Source organism: Pinus tabuliformis, chromosome 4_1 (assembly GCF_031772625.1).
Source record: "Pinus tabuliformis cultivar Carrire ecotype Pingquan chromosome 4_1, CPIR1, whole genome shotgun sequence".
In the NCBI taxonomy this organism is placed as follows: Eukaryota; Viridiplantae; Streptophyta; class Pinopsida; order Pinales; family Pinaceae; genus Pinus; species Pinus tabuliformis.
In genome coordinates this window covers 786745764-786750726 of record NC_142303.1, presented here as the reverse complement: position 1 = coordinate 786750726, position 4963 = coordinate 786745764, and the positions used below count along the sequence as shown (strand labels likewise).

The following is a 4963-nucleotide window of genomic DNA, read 5'->3' as shown; positions in this document are numbered from 1 at the left end:
ACTTGATAAGCCTTCTTCTCCCCTTATTAGTCCAACATAGGCAAGGAACATTACCATAAGAAGAAAGCAAAACAAAGGTAGTAGGCATTTCTGAGGTAGGAAGGATAATTCCTGAATAGAACTCCGAGACCTCTCCCTCATAGACGTTCCTATTATTGACCTTGTTGTAAATTGGCCTCTTAGAGCAAGCCAGCCCAAGGAAAAGCCTTCATGACTCACATCCTTTCTATGAATATTAGAGGTCTAGGGGCGGACCATAAATTCTTGACCCTAAAGGATCTGTTTTCTTCATCTCAGTCCAAGATTCTCCTCATTCAGGAGACCATGCATGGAGTTCCTGAATCCATATCATATTTTAGGCGCATGTTTCCTTCGTGGCACATTGTTGCAACAGAGGCAAATGGTCAATCAGGGGGTTTAGTTGTTCTATGGGATCCAGTTTGGATAACGGCAAGGGAATTTAGATGTTTTTCCAGCATCCTGCTTCTTACAAATTTTCGGGGTATTTCTTGCTCCTTCCATATTCTGAATGTCTACGCTCCATATAAGGATCGGTTTTCCTTCTGGAACCGCCTCCTGGCATCAAAATTATTGGAAATTGATTCAATGATGATAGCTGGTGATCTGAATTGCACTTTGAGTTTAGATGAAGTCTGGGGTAGAGGCAGGAAGAATGATCCCTTGGCTGGAACCATAAAAGATGCTTTGCTCCAGCATAATTTTGTTGATGTCTGTCCCCCCCAGATGGACCCTACATGGGATAATGGTAGAACTGATGTTGCATATCTTGCAAAAAGATTAGATCGTTTTCTAATCCATGACAGTTTATTGGATCGACTGGGTTTACCAATCTTGAACATTATAAAGTGCTTCATCTCTAACCACAGACCTATCTCCCTTCAATGGAGAAATCAGGGATTCAGGAAAGGCATTCCTTTCAAATTTAACAGAGTCTGGCTGGAGGATGCAGAATTTAATGAACTTATTCAGAAATCTTGGCATAGTTCCTCTCCTCAGGACCAATCTTCTCCCTCCCAGTCCTTCTTGGGTATGCTTGTATCTCTTAGGAAGTGTGTAAAAGATTGGCAATCCAGAAAGAGACTCTTGAACAGGAAAGCTCTTGATGACATACAAAAGGAGTTGGACAGGACAGCTGAGGATTTCATTGATAATATCATTACTCTAGAGTTGCACTACCATATAAAGGAGCTGGAAAGGAAAAAACACAGTCTACTTGCCATAGAAGAAGCTACCTGGAGATTGAAAAGTCGAGCAATTTGGTTAAAAGAAGGTGATAGGAACACCAAATTTTTTCATAGATTTGCAAACTCCAGGCATGAAATTAATGCTATTTGGGAGATAAAAGATGAGGAGGGTAATCTAGTTCACTCTCAAGAAGACATCACCAAAGAGGCAGTAATTTTTTTTGAAAAATCATACAAAAGAAATGGGGACTGTGGGATAGAGGATATTCTCTGGGGAATTGATTTATTCCCATCTATGTTTGATGAGGAACAAAATGATCGTCTCTTCCAACCTGTCACCGAGGAGGAACTCTTAATGGTAATGAAGTCCTTTAAAAAAGACGAGTCTGGGGCCCGATGGATGGACGATTGAGTTTTTCATTCATTTCTTTGATCTGATAAAGAATGAATTACTGGGTATGGTAGAGGAATCAAGAACCAAGGGAAAAATTCATCAGCACATCACATCTACTTACATAGCCCTCATTCCTAAAAAGAAGGAAGTCTCCTCTTTCTTGGATTATAGACCTATATCTCTGTGTAATACCATTTATAAAATCATATCCAAAATCATAGCGGGCAGAATTCGGGGTACTCTATCCAAATTCTTGACTCAGGAACAACATGGGTTTCTTCAGGGAAGGAACATCTTGGAGGCGGTTGCAAACACACAGGAAAGCCTGCACTCTCTACATACAAAAAAAATTGAGGCGGCCATTCTGAAAATTGACCTCAAGAAGGCCTATGACTGCCTTGACTGGGGTTTTTTAAGATGTCTTCTTATAAAAATTGGCCTAAATTCTCAATGTACAAATTGGATAATGGCCTGTGTTGAAAATTAATTATGCTATCATCATCAATGGACTGCCATCTACTTTTTTCTCAGCTGCTAGGGGTGTGAGACAGGGGTGTCTATATCCCCTCTTCTGTTTATTCTAGCAATGGATTCCTTAAGTCTTCATATCAAAAGAGCTGTCATGGAAAAAAGATGTCACCCTCTGATGATCAGCAGGGGAAATTTCATCTCTCATAACTTATTTGTGGACGATATCTTGATTTTTGGAATGCTCTGTCGGCTCACTTGGAACTGTTTACATGAAATTTTGGAAAAATTCCAAAGAGCTACAGGCCTCCTTATAAATGATAGAAAATCTTCCTTCTATCATGGGGAAGTTAATATGGAATTTATAGAGTATCTGGTTCAACTGTACAAGATTGAAGTGAAGTCCATCAATGATGGCATGAAATATCTGGGTTTTCATCTAAAACCTACGGGCTATTCAAAATCTGACTGGCTATGGATTTCAGACCGATATTTCAAAAGGATAACTAGATGGGAATACAAGTGTCTCTCTATGGCAGGAAAGCAGTTTTAGCACAATCAGTGCTGACCCAACTATCAGTGTTTTTGGCCCATATTTTTTACATTCCGGCGAGTGTAATTCTTTTGTTGCATAGAATGATAACAAATTTTATATGGGGAGGAAATAAGGAGAAAAGCAAATATCATTTGTCAAAACTATCAGACCTTACCCTTCCAAAGAAGCATGGGGGATGGGGAATCACGGATCTCCGGATCTTCGGGATGGCCTTGCTATGCAAGTCTCTATGGAGAGGCATTTTTGGGGATAGCATATGGAGCAGATCCATTAGGAAGAAGTATATGGCTAGCAGAGATATCTCTTTTTGGTATAGGAAGGGGACGACAGGGTCTCCTCAAGGCTCAGCCATCTAAATGAGTTTTCATAAAATTGAATCATTTTTCCTCCAAAACCTTGCCTGGAGCTTTCAAACAGGTAATAAGGTATTCATAGGTCTTGACTCTATATCGGGTGGGGGAGATGATATTAATATATCACGGCAATTAATAGAGTTCTTCCATCGGAAAGGGATTTTTACCTGGAATCAGGTCATTGCAGAATGGCAGGGCCCTTTCCCCATTTGGAGAAATGCTTCGACTTTGGGCTTAAAATGTTTTTTAGCACAACAGTGGACACAGATTCAGTGGATATTAAGGAACAAGGGCATATGTTGAGCTGAAGAAGAGGATGTCTTCATCTGGAAGGGAAACAGTGAAAAGGACAATGCAAGTGTAAAAGATATCTATTCAACCCTTATCAGGTTTCACTATTCTCAATCAGTTAACATTTTTCCTTTATCATTATGGAAAACTGGGAGCCCTCATAAAATCATCATTTTCTCGTGTTTAGTTTTCCATAACAAAAATCTTACTTGGGAAAACTTGCAAAAGAGGAACTGGTCCAGCCCTGGAATATGTTTAATATGTAAAGCAAAGGGAGAAAATAACTTACACATGTTCCTGCAATGTATTCACACCCTTCATCTTTGGAGGAGCCTTGCTTCCTTTTTTGGTTTTAATTTTGTTCTGCATTCTTCACTAAAGAAGCACTTGATTGGTGGAGTAATTAGAAAGCAATCTGGAGACCTATTACACAACTAGTTTTTTGGTCAATCTGGAAACAGAGGAATAACACTTTGTTCCAAAACATAAAGGAAGTTTTTAGGTCTGTTTTTGAGAACATTATCACTCTTTATAACTCTATTCCTCCCAAGATTTCACAACATAAAAAGGAAAAATCAAAGGAGCAAACGACAAGTCACATGAACTTTCCAAGAGCCTATTTTGATGGGGCGACACAAAATGGTATATGTGCTTGTGGGGTCTACATAGCCATGGAAGAATATCAACAATTTTCCATCCACTGGAATGGGGGAAAAGGAAAAAACAATAAAGCCAAGGTAATGGCTCTATCAGGGCTTCTTTACTTCAGCTTATTCCTAAATATTCGGTCCCTGCAGATCTATGGTGACTTTAAAATCATAATAGATCATGTCATAGCCAAGAGTTTTATAAAAAATCAACACCTTTCAGGTTGGCTGAACAAAATTGACACACTCTGGAGGAGGAGGAAGGATTATACTATACATCATGTCAACAGATCTCAAAATACTCAAGCAGATGATTTGTCGAAGAAAGGGCTCCTAACTCAAATGTACAAATGGAAAATGGACATAAAAATGGAAGCCGAAACGTACTCTATTCAGGATTTTTTTCTACTTGGCACATAATTTTACTTGTTCATATCAATTTCCCAGGTATGTTCCCTGCAACTATTTTTTCTTGCTCATATTGCATACTTTCTCCCAGTTGGCAGATGACGCTCCCAAAAGGGGTTTTTCCTATCTAGGCAATCTATTTGGAAAAAGTTTTGTTTTTCCTCAGGTATACCGCACATATACATCTTTTCTTTTTCTGGTACCTTTTGGTATAATAGGCTTTCAGACATTTTTGCACTACACTGTTCCCCTACAGTCTGTACTGTCAAGGAATTTCTCTCATTTCAGTCTATAAAGATGTATTGGGCATTATCTGATTTTAATACAATCAAGCTTTTTTCGTATTGAAAAAAAAGGTGAACTAGTGGTTAGAAAACCAATTGGACATGTCAATCTATTTGGTTTTTTTGTCAATTAGATAAGAAAAAATAATCTTTATATCATGTAAGGTTTCCACACTAATGACAAATAATTGATTAGAGTGTTAGTCAATAACATATATACCATTGCAAAACATAAGACAGAAAGGAAAGAAAGGAATGTAAACCATGAAAATTACACCAAAACAAAAAGGGAAGTGATGATAGAGAATGAATGAAAGTAGGTGGACTCTCCCTTCCTCCTTGGGAGAGTGTTTTTTG

At 38.5% G+C, this 4963-nt stretch overlaps 1 protein-coding gene across 1 annotated transcript; it reads left to right on the top strand.

Moving 5' to 3' along the window:
* The first annotated feature begins 324 nt into the window (after positions 1-324).
* Positions 325-1617, top strand: LOC149178549 (uncharacterized). The gene has a single exon (XM_089422137.1). It carries the CDS (start codon positions 325-327, stop codon positions 1615-1617), a length of 1293 nt encoding a protein of 430 aa, XP_089278263.1.
* Positions 1618-4963: the final 3346 nt, after the last annotated feature.